The sequence below is a fragment of the Xenopus laevis genome, chromosome 3L (assembly GCF_017654675.1).
Source record: "Xenopus laevis strain J_2021 chromosome 3L, Xenopus_laevis_v10.1, whole genome shotgun sequence".
NCBI lineage: Eukaryota > Metazoa > Chordata > Amphibia > Anura > Pipidae > Xenopus > Xenopus laevis.
In genome coordinates, this window is record NC_054375.1 from 94,501,490 (window position 1) to 94,521,194 (window position 19,705).

Below are 19,705 nucleotides of genomic sequence, written 5' to 3' on the forward strand. Positions count from 1 at the left end.
TCAATTATATATTTTCCTAACATTCGGTGGATGCACAATAAACCTTATTTACAGTAATCCCTACAGATAAACAGTAAGCCATTGCAGGCACAGCTCATTACATTCACAGAATATCATTCCTTCCTATGTACGCTTCATGGATATAGATAGTTGGGAGTCATGCATGCATAGGTGTGCATGCACGTGAATACTGTATGAATGTGTATAACTTTTGAATTCACTAAATAGAAGCTCCTTTACAAAAGATGCAGCAGAATACCAAACCAAATTGGACCCTTTTCTTGAATATTGAAATCTGTAAACAAATAATTTGTTTTTTGTTTTAATTGTCTGTAAATTTAAACGTCAAATGATCTCAACCCCTACAAACAACTTAGGATTTATCCAAATCCAGCAAGTGCTAGGGTTTTACTTGAATCCTTATTCAGTTCTTCATTTGTGTGTGTGTGTATGTATGTGCATATTATGTAAAAGAAAGCAATCCAATTTGATATATTTCATTAAGTTTACTGATGAACATTGGACTTTAATTGGAGAGGGGGCATCCCTTGCCATCTGCAATTGCTGAAATAGCTCATTGATACACTCATATGTTTGGCCCTGCTAAGCAAAATCCCTGAGAAATGTATCAATTAATCTAGCAAATGTAGCAGTTCAGAAATCATTACTGAGTTTCAAGACTGAACAACTCAGAGGAACAACAAAGTTTCAACTTAATATTCAAGAACTCAGATTTGAGTTTTCCGGAATTGATGTTATTTTGTTGCGGTACAATTTAAGCAAGCTGCATTTCTTGTTTCCTGGATTTAATGTTTACCCAGAATTTACTCAGTTTTGACATGTACCCCTGGGAAACGTAAAATCAGGGTTGTACTGCATTAGAAACAGTCCGAAGTAAATGCATACATTTCTGGTGTAGTAACTGAAAACAACTAAACTGAAATGTGTTCAAAAGGTGAAAAAACCCTTTAAGGAAAAAATTCATTAATGATACACCGAACCCACTATTTTGGATTCGGCAGAACCCCCGAATCCTTCATTAAAGATTTGGTGAAATACTGAACTCAATTGTAATATGCATATGCAAATTAGGCATGGAAAGGGGAAAAAAAGACAACCATGTGCACACTGTGCACGCAGTTAAAAATGTTACTTCCTTGTTTTGTGACAAATGTCACAATTTTTTTTAAATCCCGGCTGTACACAACCGAATCCTGGATTTGGTGCATCCCTGAAACTTATAAAGATCAAGTTTAAGGAACTCAGGGGCCCCTTTACAAGGAAAGTTTGAAGACACTGCGTATTAAAATGTAAAAATGAGATGAAACTGCAAGTTCCGAAAACTGAAGTTCTAAAATAAAGGTAAATGAACTGCCAAATTTGTACTAATAACATATTTTTTAATTACCACAGGAATGTTTTCACATACATCAGAAAATGTCTAAGTTTGGAAACGACATGGTTTCTAGTGATAGTGATACTGTAACAAAGGATGCTAATGCACATGTAGCTCATGTTTAACCAAGAGAATTTAACTGCTCTGCCACAAGATGGGTGCTAAATATGTGCCAGAGCAGAACTGCTTCCAGCCACAAGGGAAACAACTCACTGACCAAAAATCACTGACAGACTGAAGGAATTAGAGAAATAAATCAATCAGCTACAAGAAAGTAGCAGACAGATGTTACTCTTACATACACATCTAAAAGGAGTTTATGAAACAAAAAATAATATGGCTATATAAAAGAATAATTAATAAAGTAAAAATCCAGTTCCACAGCCGGCAGCCTAAGGCACCCTGCAAGGGCAGCCTACAGCAAAGCAGCTACAATATTACACATGAAGGACAGAAATTGCCCAAAACAGCATTAAATAAAAAAGGATATAATATATATATATATATATATATATATATATATATATATATATATATATATATATATATATATATATATATATATATATATAGTAACAAAGAGAGTCCGCACGCACAGGTCTTATGTGAAGAAAAAAGAAAAGTGGTCGTTTACATAAGTGTTTTTTTTACTAAAGTTTGTACAACGGTCTTTCTCCCACCAAAGATAACACTCTCTTTTTTCACTTAGTTAGGACTGACGCTTGGACACTACCTTGACGGGGCGCGTCAGTTTACGCATACTTTGTAGAAACTTTAGTATATTTTTATACAATATATATATTTTTCCGCTTACCTCAATGTAAAAGAAAAAGACCTAAAATACATTTTAAAATCTGTACTACCAGGCAGAACTTGTGAAAATTCTCTTTGGTTTGCAACGTTTGATTTGGGTTTGCTTTCTGTGTATATAAATTTCAAAGTGTTAAAAATGTTGGTTTAGTTTGGGCAAGACTGAAGGTTTTCAATGCCGAGTTTGCAGGTCTATTCACACGAATAGCTGTGACAAATGAATTAATGCACTCTCCCTTCATAGCAGTACCTTTTCATAAGTAATGAAAGGCTCTGTTCGGTAACCACAAGGAAAAGCCAGACCACATTTTACAGCATTTAATGCTGACACAGTTACTGTTGCAACCTATTTATTGGCCCTTATTATATCACTGTTTTGAAGAGTTTCTAATAGCAATATGAAAAGCTCATAAATAAAGAGCTAAAATTATTACATGTTGAGTTAGGAATCTCCCTGTCTCGCACTTTAAGAATGATAACTAATTATCACAGCTTCTTCCAGAAACGATCAAAGGAAAATACCAGGAATAAGAGTCCCTCTCCCTTACTGGGGTTTTCAGGTTGTGTCTACCCTGTTGCATAAGAATTGCCAGAGTACTGATAAGTATACCCTAAATGATATTGAATTGCATAAGCTTTCAATGCTGCATCTTACTTTATCAGAAGTCAATAACTGAAAACAGAGAGAAACATTCATATGTATACTTATTTAACAAAGATCCAGTGATCTTATTTATCAACATGGAGAAAACTGCACAAAAAAACTTCTATATACAAACCTGCAGTAGAATGGCTGGTATGTCATTTAATAAAATAAAATGTTAGTACTTCACTAGGATATATGACACTGGCAAACACAGATCAGTTCACACAGGATCACTCTCCAAAGCTGCTTGGTGAGACATTAGAAAGAACTGCCGCCAGTACTCAACTAGATATAGACATGATCTGTGCATATTGGTTAAACTACCTGTCAGGTCTCCATAGGACCACTGCCTCTGAAATGTGCAGGATAAGCATCTTCACTATAAAACTCAATCTCAGTGGTGGACAGAGGTAAAGGACTATTACGGAGCACATTTATCTTTCAGAAGGGCATGATTTTATATCATTAAAACTAGTTAAAGAAAAATTAGTTACACAACAAACTTGAAAGCATTAAGGCCCCCTATACACAGAGAGATCCACTCATTTGGCAATGAGTGATATGCCCACATTGAAGTGGGCAATATTGGGCTGATCCGATGCCAAACGGGCAGTCGGTTCGCGGGACCGCATCAATGAAAAGATGCGGTCGCAACCCTATTGGATTTTCGAACACGCCCGATAGGCATCAGCCTGACTTTCTGCCAGATATCGATCAGGAAAGCCCGTCGGGGGGGCTCTACACACGGCCAATAAGCTGCCAACAGTCTGTCGGCAGCTTTTATTGGCCCATGTATGGGGGATCAAGCCTTACAGCTTGTAAAGAATCTTTGACCACCAATCATCTACAAATAAACAAGTCAAAAGTAATACATGCACATCTAACCAAGGCCATAATAAATAAAGCAAAGACCAAACTGTGGCAGTTTTAATACCAGTCACAGACTAAAATCATGTACATGATGCAGAGTTCCTCAAATGGATCACTGACAGCTAGTGAAACCTAAGAGAATAGGGTTGGAAACCAACACTTACAAATAGTACTTTAATCATAAAATGCTTTAAGAGTTTAAACAAAATATTACATTAATTTATTTATAAAAAGCTGTGCATTACAATAATTAAATATTCATATACTAGGGAGGGCACACAGCCCCACAAAAAAAACTGAAGTCTGCTTCATTAGAATGCAAGCTTCATATATTTGGTCCTTACAGCATAGGAGTGTAAAGAATCATCTCACTGCAATGACTTAGCAGCAAATCAGGACAAAATACTAGAAATTGCCCAATTTTCTAATTAAAGGAAAATACTTGTTTTATATGGCCATATGGGATTATTAAAATGAGCAATATAAAAAGTTTCCTGGTTAATTCTATGGATGCAAAACAAAATAGAACAGAATGACTTGGGGACTAGAGACTTACTTTTTTATTAATTTCCTTACAGGGAATTATAGCCAAGCAGGGCACAATCTGTCTCTTATGAATTGGTAAAGGCTGAAACTTCAACTAACCACTCAAATCTTCAAGTTAGCACAGAAGCTGCTATTGAAAATTGTACATATGTAGAAAAGGACTAGCTCTCATAGCTTTGCTTCAACTGATACAAGGATCACATGGAAAGGTTAAAGACATGCTGTATTTTTTGGTTTCTTACATCCTTCTGTATTTAAGTTCTACTAATTGCTAACCTTTGATTTACCACTTAAGTAATGGAGAGCAGTATATATAAATTGTGCCTGTTCATAATGGGTTACAAAATAAAGAAGTATTGACAAGTCGGGGACGGGATATAGACGGATATATAGATATGTATCTGCTGTACATTATTGCAATCAGTTAAGAATGTTTAACATGTTCCATTTAACCTTCAGGTATGCTGAGAGGACTCTGATGGAAGCGGCATGGTGCAGTGGATGCAATTTTGAGCTCTATTTCCTATGTATAACAGGCAATGGAACGCTCCAACATTTCCACACTAGGGGAGCATCTCAAGGAAAAAGCAGGATTAAACAAAAAAGCAGCTGTATCATTTATCACTTTATGCCCAGCAGTGTAGTTTTACTGCACATCTCCTACTGTTCGGTCTTTTCATTTTGAAATGAAACATTACCTTTGATAATTCTAAGCAGAGGAAGATAAAAAAAATCCTGCTTTAGCAACAGATTTCATATGTTGCATATTAGCAATATCAGAAATGAGAAAATGTCGAAAAAGCACCAGCCTAGAGCCTGTTCTGGCCAGTAATACATTTACCTGATCACTAAATGCTTGCAATTGACACTTTTTTATTTCCCTACTTCTAAAGGCAATCCCTATTTCCCTACTTCTAAAGGCAATCCCTACTGCTAACTTTGCCCCCATTTTGCAGGCAGGCAATGCAGTGTTTAACATTACAACAGTTGGAGGCCTCCATTCCAACTTCTGTATGCAAAGCATCAATTCTCTGACTGGTTGCAGAGATGGATAACATTTTCAGTGTTAATGATTAAACTGGGTCAGTGAGCAAATGACAGTTTAGGCTATTTTATGATACATGACAATTAAGATCACCTTTAGCAAAAGCAGTCAAAGTACCAACAACGTCCATGATTACTTTTCTTTTAAATACAATGGGAAGTAACAAGAGTACTTCAGAAGTATACCTCTGATAATTATGAGAGCAAAGGTTATAGATGGCACTTTCCAATTTCCTAAAACTTGATGATATAGAAAAAAAATGTGTATGTATTTTTCTCTGTTTGGGTATACCTATGATACACAGTACAATATACACCCACAAAAGTAATAAATCCAACCCTATTTACAACTAAAGCCTAACTAAAGAAGTAGCCTAGAAATGTTATACATGTTTTGGGCTTCTGTACCAGCCAAAGGCAACCACAGGCCATTAATAGGAAAATCGTGCCCCAGTAGCCCTCATTCTTCTTCACTGCTGATTCACTGCACATGATCTGTGCTGCTGTCACTGAGCTTAGGGACCGACTCACAATATACAGTATATACGGAATAGAAATATCACAATATAAAGATGATGAGTAAGTTATACAGATAATTACCACATGGCAGCTCGGAACCATTGTAACTAGCATGAGCATCTAATAATAAGCCTTATAGCATCAGCTTATTTTACAGGACAACCTCATTTTCTGCTTGATAATTAGTGACGACCCCTAAGCTTAGCTTCTCAACAGCTGACGAGAGCCCACTGAGCATGTGAGTGTCACAGACACTTTCCAAGATGATGACCCCCCTGTGACAAGTTTGAAGTCCTGGATCATTGCTGCTATTGAGAAGCTGAAACTTTAGGCTGGTGCAATTCAGTATATAAAATATGAAATTTTTAGCATATTCAGTTTTAGGGTTTAGCTCTCCTTTAAACCAGACAAACATTCAGAAAGAAATTCTATTCCTTTAAACTTCATTTAAATATGAATGAGTGAGGAAAAAGACAAGCAATTCATTTCTAGCTATAAACACAAAAATATAATACATTATAGATTTAGAATTTATTTACAGTATGTTGCCCAAATAACTGGAACTGGCATTGTTTAAAACCAAATTGCATTTATTCCAACACCATAACTTTGAAACAAATTGACAAGCTCTGAATGAATAATGAATATCGCAGTTCAAGGAAGGGAGTGGGCAAAGTGCTAAATCAATAATCTGAGAAGAAAAGCAATTAATAAGCAATGTTTCGAATTATGGTTTCCTAATATTAACTGGAAGATGAGAGATTATAAATTGGAAACACTAACCACAGTATTCAGGGCTTCTCAGTTTTATATGCCACTATTAAATAGTGCACGCCATCTGCAGTCCATCATGCAATTCATAGGGGGAGGGCCTGACAGGGGTGCCCGGGTACCCATTATGTACCAGGGCCCGTCGGTAAATAGTTACACCACTGTTCTAATGAAACTAAAATCTGTATTTCTTTAATATATTATGTGGGCGGAAGGCATGTGGTAACATTAAACAAGGCTGTAAGGAGTAAAGAGGCTTAGACAAAAACTTGGAAAATGTCAGCCCAAAAAAAATACAGGAGACCAAGCAGGGCAATAAAATAATTAAAGTAAATGGCCCTATTGTGATTGTGTATACTGTGAGAAAACAACAATAGTTTATTATAGTAGACAGCGGCGTAACGCGTTTTGTGCCTGTTGGGGCACTTACTCATAGGCTGTTCCTTTAACTGGTGATAAATAAAACCTTCCATAAAACATTTTCTAGATAGAGGTGCCTAATCTTTGCCAATATAGCTCCTACTTTTCATGAAGTTATCAAATCAACATCTTCTACTGCTGCAGCACGGAATGCATTTATGTGGCATGAAAAAAAACCAGAATCACATTACACAGAAAAGACACTGCATTTTCTTACAAATAAAAGGAACCAAGTTCCAGGCACAGCTAGAAAGAGCACAATAAAAAGCAAATTTAAAATAATCTAAAAACCAAAAGTCAAGGATCCTCAAAGTGTGGAGCAGCACTCACCAATTCATTCATGCTTACCAATTTTCAAAGGTGCCATAACTCTATATGACAGTGTTATGTTAATAGATCAGTGATTAATATGATGTAGATACACAATACTGCACAATCGTATGAATGATCCAGTCTCAGTAGATAGAGCTGGATCTAACTGTGCTTACACATTTATCTGGAAATGAAGGAATGTAGCCATGGTATTGAACTGATTGCACTTACTAATTCCCATATGCCTCAGAGCGGTTGGACAAAAGCATAAATTATTCTGTAGGTTTAAGTGCAGCAATACACTGAACTCCCTCTTGGTTAGTTGATGAGCTCCCACAACCCAAACAAACTAGTAGACTAATTAACTCTTTATTAAATAGACCATAGTGCCTGGGTACATTTGTGCTATATGGCTATTAGACTGTAAGCTTCACACCTAAACATTCCCTAAAAAGTGTTGCATATGTCAGTGCTTTTTGGAAAAACATAAAATGCCACAAAACTGTACAGGCAGTTCAAGACCTTCAAGCATGCAAAGATGCATTTATCTTTGTAGTCACTAACTGGACATCTTAAGGACTGTGAAGTTAGATTTTCCTTTTAATCTACATTGAGTACTAGGGGAAAAGTGTGTATTGCTACATGTCAAACATAGGTATGCCCTGAAGCCATACAATTTGCCAGAATACTAATGTAATTCCGAATTTCTCATTGAAATTTTAGTAAATTGCATCATGAGCTGACAAACGTCTTTCAGTCATGCTGAGCTTTAAAGGCATTAAATTATTATTTTTGGCTGAACACTTCATGTGAATCTTGCAGAAGGCTTGGACAGACCATTTTAGTAAAGATATGCTATAAAGACACACATCAAGCAATGCAGATTGAACATTCACACCTACATTAAGCAAGCCTGCAAGTGTACTTATCGGACCAGTTACTGACTCCAGGGAAAAGCCAATAAATATCCGTATATATCTGAATATAGCCCTAAGGTGAAGCACAAACAGCTATTAGATACATGTGTCACCAGAAGGTTGCAAATACCAAATAATTGCTACACAAAGGCCTTTGGACTTTCATCTATGTTTGCAGGTTTTATCCAAAGGAAGGGAGGGTGGAAGGATTCCACATGGGGATTGGAGAAAAGAAATATCTAATCTATATCAGCACAGCTAAATTTCTACATGAGCTAGGACCAATTAAGCTTTGTTTCTGCCACTTTATGTAGGCACCGCCTCCACTTGACATTTTTGTTGAAACCTTGCTTTGACAGTCTAGGTTTTCACTTTCAATCATTTTGCTTTTGCATTTTTATCCTCCTAGTACTGCCGGTTTGTAGTTCCATTTCTCCATCACTGTCACCTCCTATCTCTCAATCTCCTGCTTCATAGTTACTGTATCTGTCAGTATGTGTGTTACTGTACCTGCCATTCTGCATCCTGCAATGATTTCCATACTCACAATCCTTAGTTTCTGTCACAGCTCCAGTATCTCACTGTCTGTCACTTTATTTTCTCACAGACTGCACAAAAAAGCCCTCTTATGGAAGCCAATAAGATTCACAAATAAGCAATATACGAATTTCCTTGAATGCAGGCAATTCATGTTGGAAATATTTGAAACCTTTCGGTTTCTCTAATATAGAAGTGTATGCGCTTATTAACAGCTAATTGGTAAGGAAGACCTGCCCCTACCCAAGAAAAGTAAAAAGTACACAATTCATAATCGCATATATTAGCAAAAGTTATTATTATTATTATTGTAGTGCCTATGAAATAATTTACCTCCCTGGGGGACCTTGTTTTGCAATCACTGGATTGTTTCCCATATCATACAGTCCCCATAATGCACTGTCCAGGGTACGATCAAGAAACATTTGGGGAAAACATTTTACTGGAACAGACTTTTGGGCTTGAAGAAAATTTTTGACCTTGATTGGTTTGCTGTTAGAGTGAGAATGAAGAGCTTAACTGAAACTAGGCACTTTTAATTAAAAAGGAGGCACTGTCATGAAGGCGGATATCTATGCTTTTTTTTAGACAATAAGAGCACTATCTTGCCCACAGACTAAGAAGAATCTTTTCTTTACAAAACAATTTTGACTGCAAAAATTGTGTAACTTGCCTTATATGTCGCGTAATTAACCAAAACAATAGATAATAAATACTGGCACTGAAAAAGTCAATAAAATACCCTGCAATCACTGCAAGGCTATCTTTACCTTCAGAATGCATGCAACAGATAATTAATATCACCAACAAGTGACCTATTAAAGGGTGTGTGGGGCATGTGTGTAAGGCAAAGTGCACACTGTGTATCCTTTAATAAAACATTAGCTATTATTTACCACGTTAAAAAGGTCAACGTTTGGGTCTTTTCCGAAGACCTTTCTCGAGAAAGGTCTTCGGAAAAGACCAAAACATTGACCTTTTAAACATGTGGTTAATAAAAGCTAATGTTTTATTAAACGATACCCAGTGTGTACTTTGCATTTTTAAAATTTATTATGTGCAACATTGCACAGTAGCACCTTATTTGAAGTGGTGTGCTGGACTCTTCTGGACTGAGGTTTCATTAAACAGAAAACTCTCAAAATACAGCAATGGCATTTCCAATTGTGCCCTATTTATGGAGTGAAAACCTCAACTCATACCATTATAATGAATATGTCCAGCACTGCACAGGCACAGAACTGAAAGTATTGAATGGTATAGGAGAAGCATTTAGTGCAAAAAGTGTCCCTGACTGTCAATCTCATGCAGAGTAGCCCAATGGAGCTCAAGAGCTTCATTCTTCCGCTTCTTTGGTTTTCTTCAGCAAGGGACCACCAACAATGAGCTGTTTGACGCATGCGCAGCTGGAGCCAGTTCGGTATGCGCAGCTCTGTAAATTGCCGAAGGGAAGGAAGATGTTCCAAAGATAAAAGGAAGATGGAGCACTTGGGCTACACTGCACTGCACTCTGCATATGAACATTTTATTTTATTTTATTTATTTTCAGTTTTTTAATTTGTCCATTACTTTTGAGCCCCTGAAATGAATTGATTGTGTTAAAAAAAGGCTTTAACTCCTTTAATTTGTATGCAATCTTTTTGTTCAACCCACTGAATTAAAGCTGAAAGTATGCAGTTCAAATGCATCCAAGTTGTTTTATTTAAAAATCATTGTGGTAATGTACAGAACCAAACTGTACCTAACTGCAGGTACGTGAAGGATCAAGCAGCCCACAACTTTCCTGCTAGCGTCTTAGCAAACATTTTGTTAAAGGCAGTGCTTATCCAGATAGTATTTTATAATTTATATAAATATGTTTAGACATGATTCCATGCAGTTATTATAAAACAGCAGCATTTTTTATGCTGATTTAATTGGCAGAACAAAGATGCAAAGAATGTTAATTCCTCCAGGCCACAGCAGTATAATACAGCTAATTATGTCCCGCAGCAAACAGCTAACAACAGGATGTGGAGGTGCACAGTGATAGGTACTGACACTTGCAGCCAGCATGTTGACAAGTGCTGAATCACGTACTGAACCTTTTGCTACATTCATGAGTATGCCCAGTCCCTCTATACAAATTCAATAAGGAGAAAATCAGTCATACACCATATACATATTAACTAAACATATAGCATTTGGTGAAGAACATAGAAACACTCAGTGTGGAATGGTGGTACAGTACCAGAAAATGGTTTAATCTATGTCTTTAGGCTAATAACAAGCCAAGTGTTTTCTTCTCCAGCCTGACAGCTCCCATTGGATATGCGTTTTCTCTGTTGGTGGAGAAACACCTGATCTGACAGTAGCCATACTGATAGGTGCTTTTGAGTTGCACATCTGAGCGCCCCTATGAGAATGACTTAATTGATCCCATTATACAGTTGCACCCATGAGGATTTAGATAAGCTTTTAAACTGTCATGTTTCATTATATTTCCCCAGACGCAGTGATGCATTTTTAAGAGTTTGACGCAAATATTGATAGATTGAGCTGTCAAAAAACTTGCATGCATTTAAAAATGCATCTACAAAGAACAAATGTTTTATTGTGTGTAAATAAAACCACAGTCTTGTTCGTGGTCCCATCCTTGAAAGTATTTGTGCACATCACCAACATTAGCCTACCACATGTAGAGCTGGAGGGGTGCTAATAACAGCAACTGCCCTAAACCCAACACTAAGGAGCAGATTTATTAAGGGTTGATTTGAAAATTCGAATTCAAATTTTTTAATGGTCAAAACTGTCACATGAATTCAAAATTCGACCCTTGATAAATGTGCCTCTTTGGGTCTAATATAAAGGGACACAAGTCCCTTGGCATTTAAAATAAGTGGTTGTGGTTGTAAAGTTACATATTCTCTTTTATATTGCCCAAATACTGTCATTAACATCAGTATTTGACACCACTTCAGACCTGGTGTAACCAAGTCAAAGAGAAGATTTCATGCAGTAATAAAACTGTCGTATAAGTAGTGGTAGATATTGATAGCAATATTAAATGCTTTCTTACACAGTACAAAAGAATTTTATGGTAGACTTTTGGTACATCTAAAATCAGCAAAGCCAGGGGTAGTTGCCCAAGGGCTGTAGGTTGGACAGTGCTAATTTAGATAAATAGCGGGGCTGTGCAAATTCTTGTTTTATCCCAAGTCATATTACACCAAAAGGCAGCTCTCATAGCATGGCTATTAAGAATTAAGGTTTTTTTTTTGTTTTGTTTTTTAACACACTATTCAGAGTGACAAATCCAGCCAATAGGATGCAATATCCATGATGTAAACATTATGAACTTGTGTTAATATTAAAGCAGGCACAATAGATTAGGGCAAAATCATTTCAAGAAGGTAAGAGAAAAAAAAATGTCTAAAGGTTAAAGGTGATGAGCTCCAGGGAAATACAAGTAGTACTTTATTGTAAGGTCACTGGATCATGAAATTGACATCTAGCAAGGGTTAAAGCCAAGGATCAAACAATGTCAAAGGTTATACAGCAGAAGGAATCCAATTGGGTGGGCTAGACAGGTCTCATTGTTCAACAAAATTATTGGATCAAAATAGAATTGCAACTGATAAGCACCAACATTGAATGTCATCTCATCTAGAGCAACTTTGTTCAATTCTGTGAAAGGAACTCTTCCTGGGCTCTTAAATTAAGAAAGGTTTTTCATTAAAGGAAGCCACTAAGAGGCCATAGTTACAAATCAACACATCAGTTCCCTATAATGAATCAATACTGTATCCAAATAACACAATAAGACTGTGCCCACGGAGTTCTAGAGTCAAACTAAATGCTGGAAATGATTTAATGATTAATATGGCTTCTAGTAGAGCAAAAATATTGGAGGACCTGATCATTGACTAAACAGTATTAGAATTAGATAAAAGGGAACAGAAGGCTGATAGTTTATTTTTTATTTATTTTTTGCAAAGCACTGCGTATCTTGACAGCGCTATATAAATAAATGATGATGATGATAGTTGATTAATCCATATAATGGCACACAACACTTATTTTCTTAGAAAAGGCTTTTTGGGTGGGGTGGTTAATCTGAGCTCAACAACAACAGTTAACATAAAAGAAATTTACTTTTTAAAATATAAGATGCAAGACTGTTAATTAATTGTTCCATTCAAAGATGCATGTTGATGTGGATTGACAAAAGTAACACTAGGGCACAAACTGAGGTACATGCTTATTTTCTGTGCAGACATCGTAATCTACATACAGTATATACAGTATGTATGGCTATAGACAAACTTTTTGTTCACATTTAACATTGTTCAAATTTTAATGCATTTGAATATTAAATGTATATTAAGTTCTAATATATTATTGCTTTTAACCTAGTTATGTTTTATAGCTGCTTGCCAAGATCTCTCTCTAGAATCTGATATTTTCATGATGTTTAGCAGCTAGTGCATTTAATTCCATACTTAAAACATTTACCTTTTCATTCTGTATATAGTATTGAAGGGAAAAATACATGAGCTCATTCAGTTGGGTGTATGTATAAAATACTATTTGAGCTTTCAATACTAAATATAAAAAATATATTTTTTTTTTTGATGAGCATTTATCACTGTTTGCAGGCATGAGTACCCCATCCCTCCCTTTTAAGATCACAGTGCAATGCAATATTTTTTACAATTGCATTAATTCCCACATTGTGCATGTCAGGGGGGGCAAAGCAGACACCTCTGCTCCCTCCATTAATACAGTGTTCTGGAGTTCACCTAGGCATCCCCCAACTCACTACACTAATTTCTGGGATGGTATAAAATCACGTGGCCTTGGATTTCTGGTGCTGTTCACTAGTGGTCCACTTCTTGGTGCGCTCTGATGGCTTCTCTAAGACCCAAGCCCATATATATTCTGCTCTCTTAATGGCAGAAGTCAGAGTTGCATACAATTGTTGAACATAGTAACGCATTCTGTAATATATATGTGTGTGGGTTTTTTAATTAAAAGTGGGGGTTGGAATCCAAATCATTAAGCAAAGCAGACTAATTACTTTGCAGGCATATAAGTGTGAAAAGTGCACGTTAAAGATGGATTTCCCCACCCACACTTCTGCATGGAAGAAGAGTCAGCACAATCAGGCATAAAAATAAGGTATTTTACTTGCTTTTGCAAAGAAAGTAGCTAAGCTTTAAAACGTTCTGCTTCTCAATATTTCTGCTTACAAATGCTGGTGGAGGTATTTCACAGCATTTAAGGGGTTAGATAGCAGGGAATCCACCAGTCTGTGTTAATCCTTCTGGAGAATTGCCTTTGTCAGCACGTCTCAGTTTGTATGTTGCTGGCAGATAAAGGCAATTTCTAAGTTCCAGTTCGCTTAGCGGCTTCTAGGATACAGCTCGCTCATCTCATAAAGGGCCTTCTCTGGGACAAAAAGAGTATGGCCAAGAGCACTTTGGGATCTTTCCAAGACTAGCTGCAACAGAGAGGCACCCATGACAAATTAACACAACACTTCCAGGAACAGAAGTCAAACCTTTTCCTGGAAACGTGACACTGCAAGGACACAAGGAAGCAACCTGCCGGGCATTAAGATGAGAACGACAGATTTATGGCTGGGAAAGCAGTCAGTATAAGTCAGGATTTCACATGCTCAATTATGCAGGGTTGTGGCTAAGGCATAATTACTACTTTGCCTTTAGAAAGCACCTAATGTAGCCCCTTATAGTGGCATGTTGCCTGATGACTTTTTTTTTAATTTATTTATTTTTTTTAAAATGTTCCATGAGGAAAGTCACAATGTAGTTATTGACTGAATAATGGGAAGGTATGAGAGGGCAGAATAAAAGATAACCTAAGTTAGTTAGATTTAGATTTATGAATTGGCTTTCAGAGATGATTTGTTGTTGGCAGGCCATTATCTGGCTTGGACAAAATTAATTTTAGGTAGCCCTGGCAAAAGCAAGTAGAACTGACTGACAAACTAGAAGAAACCCCAGTTAAAATGTGCGTTGAGGAAGGTAATTTAAGCCATAAAAATTAATTGCCCAAGGGAGGCAGTATTCAAAGAATAATAAGGGGCCAAGGCCAGAGCCTTGAGGGATAAAATATATTTTGCTCTAGTTTAACATACAAAACAATAGCTGTTTTAAAAAATTATTCACAGCATAGAGCAAATGCCACTCTCTTCATGAGTGTTATTCTAGCTTTCAGTTGGGGCTACTAAAAAATTGTGTCATTTTGGCCTTAAAAATGACACAAATTACCATCCCTCTTACATCCTAACCATCAGAAACTGCCTGAACCCCCCCAATTACTGCCAAGACCTCCATTAAAAAACAGCCACTAATTTGTAAACATCCTTGCTAAATTTGATCAATACATTTCAGAGTCACATAAATATATTCATAAATACAAATCAGAACTAAAAGGCCTTTAACTTTATATAAATAATTCAGTAAGGGTTGGTAGAGTGCTATCAATGAGAGTAGAAAACTGGTTATAGCAGCAGTCCATCCATATACTGCACATTGCCCATTCAGGAGAATTGGTGGATGACACACTAGGGACTTAGTGTACTTACATTCCTCCAATGGTGACTGTGGCACAGGTGCGCTCAGAAAATGCTGGGACAGTTTCAGTTGCTGTACTTGCTGAACGTATATAATCTACATTCACATTAACCTGAAGAGGAGGGAGAAAAAAAAGATATAGAATATGAACTGTGTAGCAACAGATAGGAAAGTGTTTAAAAATACATTTCTTACAAAGGGCTATCAATTCTATTTTATTCTCCATGCTAATTTAAATAAAGCAGACTAAGGAAGCAGATTGAGCGGATCACAGTATCAGCACAATTACAATGAAACTGTGCACAAATGCCGTATGAGGCAAGTTTATTTTTGTGGCAAAAAAAAAAAAAGTCCACTTTTCTCCTAATACTAGCAACTTGGAGCAGTATTGTTATCAGGCCAATAAATAGTGAGCAATGTTCCCTCTAAGTAGTGTGCTCAAACACTTGCAAATCTTGAGGCCACTGCAGAAAAACGGTGTGTGTGGAAACCCATTCTTTTGCACATTTTCTGACCTACCCACTTCTTGGTGCACATACTTGTGCAGACATGGTTTTAGAAATGCATATAAAATAAAATTATTTTACTGTACACATGGCCTAAAAGAAATTAAAAGGAATAATGATGGTAGTACTATTTGGGCTTTGTGTTTGTCCGGGTTACTTATTTCAGCAACAGCCTTGTGAATTATATGTTTGCAAGAGGCAGAATTAAAATGTATGAAGTTTACAATGAATAAAACTGAAAGCTACTTCCATTAGCATCATTTACATCAGGCTAAAAAACATGTGAAGGTAAACGTCATAATTGTAAACTGGACTCTATAAATGTTTGCAAATGTAGCTTGCGTGTTCCTTATTTGTTATAGAACAATTCTTATCTGTGGCACATATTTGCTTCATTGGCATGCTATGCCAAAGGCATTACATTCAATTAGTGAAGATGTGTCACAGAGGAAGAATAGTAATTAAGTTTTTGCTGGGTGAGACCCTAACTTTGGCACTCACATGGGGTATAGGGAAAGTATGCCCCGATCGTCTTCCTAGAGCTAAGAAATGCCATTGCTGCTGGCACAGGAGATGGTTATGTTGCAGTGTTACCCATATATTTACATGGTGACAGCAATTTATACAGCACTTACCATTACAAACAGGGCTCTTACAATAAATAAAACAAGGGTTACAGAATAAAAATAGGACTGACAATAATACCAAATTATGGGAAAGAGCAACACTATAGCACTAACCCATGTTGCAAAGGGCATTGCATGTTCTGTCTATTGTTTCTGAACATAAAGAAGACAAGTTGTAGTTATGTATGACCATTCACTTTTTAAGTATATCAATGACTATCTAATGGACTATTAGCTACTATATATAGCAAGTTGAAGCCATTGAAATGTCCTAATGTCTGATGTTTAGCTATTCCTGTCCATAGAAATGTTATATAGCTTAATATTGTATTAAATCAGTTATGTCCAAAGTGCAGCCCGGGGGCCAATTGCTGCCCATTTTCAAATTTACACCGGCCCTCAGCCTCCATCATGAAATGAATAATAATGAGGCCCCCCAGCACAGTGTGATCAGGAATCCCATAGCAGTAATATTAAGGCACATTAGTGAAATGATGTGCCACTTGGTCTATACTTCTACCTGTGTGCTGAAGGTGTTAGCAATAGACACATACTAGCACATAGAGACGCGCTGTTTTCACATACTTCTTTAGGGCTGAAGGTGTCAATAGACGTACTGACGTGCCAGTACAGTGAACTAAAGAAGTATGGCGTCACTACGTGCCAGTACGTGTCTATTACTAACACCTTCAGCACACAGGCAGCAGTATAGACCAAGTGGCAGATCATTTCACTAATGTGCCCAAATATTACTGCTACGATTACTCGATTCCTGTAATTTAATGTTAATGGTTCAAAGAATGTCAGAACGGTCAACTGTAACAGTTAGAAAGCCCTGCCCAACAGCAAGAATATCCAACATGCAAACCTCCAGCAATAAAACAACTTGCAGTACAACCCACAGTATTTGTTTGAAAGCAAGATACTGGAAGGCTGCATTTCAGCTATGGAAAGGCTGCCATTTAGACATTGCTGCTCTTGAGGAGCACCCTGGCTGTCACCGAGAAATAGTATCTCACCGCACTACGCGATTTTATTAAAAAAAATTTTTTTGCAGTGAGAAAATAAAGAGATGCTAAAATAGGGACACCTAGTCATTATTTCTTTCCATTTCCAGGTAATTTACATGCAAATGGTTTGATTTTTGTTGGAGCTAGAGAACTGAGAAATGCAAAAGCATACAGAAAACCTAACGAGAGTTGGAGATCAGTAACAACGTGCAAAATGTTCTATCGGTGGATTCAGCAGGAGGGATAAAGGTTTATACAATAATCGCAGCCTGTGAGCCTCACTGCACTGTGTTCTCTCTCTCTCTGACATCTCTCACACTTATCAAGCCAAGAAGAGGAGAATGACAGCTTTCAAGCACCACATAATGCTATACAAGTCCTCCCATGCTATCCTGCTTACTGTAAAGGAGAGGATTGAAAGTCACAGTTCTGTGGAGCAGGAAATCATAATCCCAGAGTGACTTGCTTCTTTAACACAATCATTAAACCCCCAATACAGCCCTTTTAATTTTATCTCCGTTAAATCCAGGGCTACCAACAAGCTTAAATGTATTAATTCCAGGGCACCTGTCAGCTGTTGTGCCAATTTGCGTGATTGAAGTATAAACAGGACCGGGGGGGGGGAGGCCTTGGTACCAAATTCAACATGTACTGCACTTGCTAGGGTTGTCGGTTTTGACCCGGAAAGCTTGTTTTTTTGAAGGGCTGCCCGAATTTCCTAATTTGGATTTCCTATGATTGACACGTCGACCAGCCAATCGTCAGCCCCGGACGTCACTTCCCCTCCCGTGCCACGGCTCCACCCCCTGCCCGGATTGCACCAGGCAAAAAGGGGGCATCCCTAGCGGTTCAGTGAACTACCAACTACATTACAGTACATTTTACAGATACTATACAGGTATGGGGTCTGTTATCCAGAATGCTTGGGAACTGGGGTTTCTGGATTTCCATAATTTGGAACTATACTAAAAAATCATTTAAACATTAAATATACCAAATAAATTTGTTTTGCCTCCAATAAGGATTAATTATATCTCATTTGGGTTCATGTACAAAGCAGTGTTCTATTACAGATAAAGAAATCTGCATTATTTGTTTAAAATAAAGTCTATGGGAGATGGTCTTCCTGTAATCCCGGACCCCTTATTTGCAATTTAGACCTAATCAAAAGTAAAATTATATTATTCTTTATATAGAGCCAAAATATTCCATAGCTCTTTAGAGATTATTCATGATGTTATTAAGTCCCCAGTGCAGTTTAATGTAAGCTACCTATCACATTCACACACAGTAGGGCGGATTTTATCAGGTTTTAACTTACCTGTCTGTATAGTTTTGAAGTGAGGGGGGGGGAACCAGAATACCCGGAAGAAACCCTGGCTGCAATTGAACCTAGGACATCAGTGCTGCAAGGCAGCAGTACCTTTGCATCAGCTGATGTACCCTAGGAGCCCTCTGAAAATAAAGTTGTCTGCAAACTGTACAAAGGGATGTATCGGTATTAGGCCTTCACCACAGCGCTCATTAAATGGAGAGACTATGGTTACCCTATTTTGGGTTTACTGTCTTAACATGAATTTAAAGGGAAACTATACACCCAAGATGAATACTTGAGCAACAGATTTTTTATATCAAATTAAGTGGCATATTAAATAATCTTATCAAACTGGAATATAATTAAGTACATCTTGCCCTTTTACATCTTTCACCTTGAACCACCATTTTGTGATGGTTTCTGTGCTGCCTCAGAGATCACCTGACCAGAAATACTACAACAGGAAGTAGTGTGGAAGCAAAAGACAGAACTGTCTGTTAACTGGCTTATATGACCCAACATGTATGGTTTGTTTGGTATGTTTGTGTGCACTGTGAATCATATGATCCCAGGGGGCCCTTATTATTTATGATGACCCAATGGCACATACTACTAAAAAGTATATTATGAAAATGGTTTATTTACATGAAGAAGCGTTTTCCACATGAGCTGTATTATGCAATATACTTTTAGAGACCTACATTGATTAAGGGGTATAGTTTTCCTTTAAGGAAACCAAAAACGCTGACCTAGCAGACCTTAATAGTTGCAACCAATAAACTCTATGTTCCAGCATCATTTTATTCTCCATACAGTTCCTTAAATCTCTCCTCATGCAAAAGTGAAAAATCTTAAATATTTCAGTTTGACTGTTTCTGTGAA

General features: G+C 37.1%; 1 protein-coding gene across 2 annotated transcripts in view; it reads right to left on the minus strand.

The window, feature by feature from the left end:
- Nucleotides 1-19,705, minus strand: part of snd1.L (staphylococcal nuclease and tudor domain containing protein 1 L homeolog) — a 378,593-nt gene that overhangs the window by 240,938 nt on the left and 117,950 nt on the right. For both annotated transcript variants that reach the window (XM_018250711.2, NM_001087031.1), the window contains 1 exon segment: nt 15,378-15,478. In XM_018250711.2, the coding sequence (XP_018106200.1) occupies nt 15,378-15,478 (101 nt within the window).